The sequence below is a fragment of the Nematolebias whitei genome, unplaced genomic scaffold, assembly GCF_014905685.2.
Source record: "Nematolebias whitei isolate Nwh7 unplaced genomic scaffold, NemWhi1 Nwh_scaf_1931, whole genome shotgun sequence".
Classification (NCBI taxonomy): Eukaryota; Metazoa; Chordata; class Actinopteri; order Cyprinodontiformes; family Rivulidae; genus Nematolebias; species Nematolebias whitei.
This window is the reverse complement of record NW_023620476.1, coordinates 1-2325: the sequence shown is the minus strand read 5'-3', so window position 1 is coordinate 2325 and position 2325 is coordinate 1. Positions and strand designations below refer to the sequence as shown.

The window sequence follows — 2325 nt, the reverse complement described above, 5'->3', positions numbered from 1 at the left end:
ACGTCAATAGAAACATCAAAGCAAATATATTTTTTTAGTATTTCTCCCTGTTTTATATGGCGCCTTGATTTTATTGTTTTATAACACTTTTACTTTAATTGCTTTTTATTGTTGTCTGTACTTTGTTGTCTAAAACAGATCTCTCTTGAAAATGGGTCCAACCTGTATAAATGAAGGTTAAATAAAATAAATAAAAATAGCATAAAACAAACTTTGTTAATGATTCATTTCTTTCTTAAAAGCATAAAACATTAGTCCGACTGTAGCTGACTCAGTCCAAGGACAGAGAATATGAAACATGACATTCTTTAAAGAAAACAGTTCATGGTGAACAACCTAAAGGTCAGAGGTCAGAGTCAGGGGAGCACATCTCATGGATTAAAGCCGAAATAAATATTTTGGATGATGCCCCCCCACCATATTAGAGTGTTTTCCTGTATACAGGTCACTTGGAGTATTCCCATGAACAGTACTGTTTACATGACGTTAATAAAAGTACATAGTATATTATATATATATTACGTGTGTTCACTGCTGTTCTGACAAATATCAGTCTCTTATCTCACCTCTGACCTGACACACTCTGAGGGACACACATTTAAAACACGTCAACTTAGATGGTCTGTCTGTTAGCAACATATCTCATGAGCAGCTTGTTGGATTTGATTGACACTCACAGAAAGTAATCGTCAGATAAATGTCTAAAACTGATTAACGTTTGGAGCAATTTTGATTCAAGATGGCTGCCACAGCTACCTCAGCAAACGCAACGTTGACTATAACTCAGTTGTTCTGAGATGAAATTTAGTATAGTTGTAGCTGAGAGTGAGTTGTTAAGACATTCCTAATGCAAATCAAATATTCAAGATGGCCGCTTTAGCTTTAAAGAAAACATGACTAATCTCACTGATGCCTCATGTTGATCTGAAATTTGGTGAGAAACCTGTGAAAACAAAACGTTAAAATGGCAGCCACATAGGTCCCATCATCACCTCCTCCTTGACTTGTTTCTCTGCTGCTCACCTGAGCTCCCAGCAGGCCCCGCCCTGCTCCGCTCTGATTGGCTCAAACTGTGGCATCACTTCAGTCCTGCATCATCTTTAACAAGACCACAACAAAACTCCTCCCCCCTCATTGGCTACAACCCAATCAGACAGAGACGCAGCTGACTGACAACTGAAAACTTTATTAACACATCTGACATGAACAGAGGTACTGAGCATGCTCAGTGGGTGGAGAACTTGGGCAGCTGGTCTCCCAGGATGACGCGTCGCTCCACGCCGGCCTCAGAAATGGTCGCCAGTCTGATGACGCCGCCGCTGGAGCCGTCTCTCTCCATGGCCAGAGCCAGAGCTGGAGCAAGACACACACACAGGTAGTCAGACAGCTGTAGGAGAACTCCAGCTCCCAGCATGCAGTGCAGCAGCAGCTCACCTGAGGCAGTCAGCTCTAGACACTGGTCTTTACTCATTCCTGCTTTGTAGTTGGAGTCCATGAAGCCGTAGATGTAGGAGCTGCCGCTGCCGCCCACCGCCACGGGCTGCCGCACCAACATCCCACCAATAGGAATGCAGTACACCTGGGACAGGTGGGGGACAGGTAAACAAGGCTCAGGCAGAGCTGAGACTGCACTAAAACTAATTTACATTCAAATAAATGTAAACAAAGCAGAACAGGACTGAAAGAAAACAGACAGGTGCTGTCCAGGTGAGGGCGTACCTGTCCTCCTTTCCTCCGGTCCCAGCCTGCCACCAGGATCCCGGCCATCAGCTCCTCTCTGTAGCGGTAGCAGCTGGCTCTGAACAGGTTGGCAGCCGTCTCCACCAGCGGGGGCTCGTCCAGCTCGATGCTGAGGGGGCGGGGCCACAGACCAGTTTAAACCACGCCTAACTGGACACTGAGCTGTCAATCAAACACTTACCTGTGGAAGCCCAGCTGGTAGGCAACGACCTCAGCGATGGCCTGAGTGTCTGCAGCCGAGCCGGACCTGGAACACAAGCAACCCGTTCATGAAGAGTTCCACATAAACAACAAGTAAACAACCCGTTTGTTTACTGAGCAGAACTGACCTGCAGCAGAAGATCTGGTTGTGGATCCGGGTCAGTTTGTCCGTCACTCTGTTGGCGATGTAAGCTCTGACAGACAGACAGACAGACAGACAGACAGGTGAGTTTACCTGAGAGTCATAAAAACAACATTTTCATCCTTGTGCTCTCCTCACCCTGTGGTGGTGCGAGAGTCTGCTCCAATCACAACACCTCCATCGTACTCCACCGCCATGATGGTGGTCTGCAACACAGGTAAACAAGTGTAAACAACAACACA

The 2325-nt window shown here is 46.1% G+C and overlaps 1 protein-coding gene across 1 annotated transcript; it reads right to left on the bottom strand.

Annotated features, from left to right (window-relative positions):
* Positions 1-1172: 1172 nt before the first annotated feature.
* Positions 1173-2289, bottom strand: psmb6 (proteasome 20S subunit beta 6; the record flags this gene model as incomplete). The annotated part of the gene is given in 6 exon segments (XM_037697133.1): positions 1173-1353; positions 1435-1579; positions 1720-1849; positions 1922-1987; positions 2070-2135; positions 2222-2289. Coding segments are annotated over 6 exon segments (603 nt in total), but the record flags the coding sequence as incomplete, so codon positions are not given.
* Positions 2290-2325: the final 36 nt, after the last annotated feature.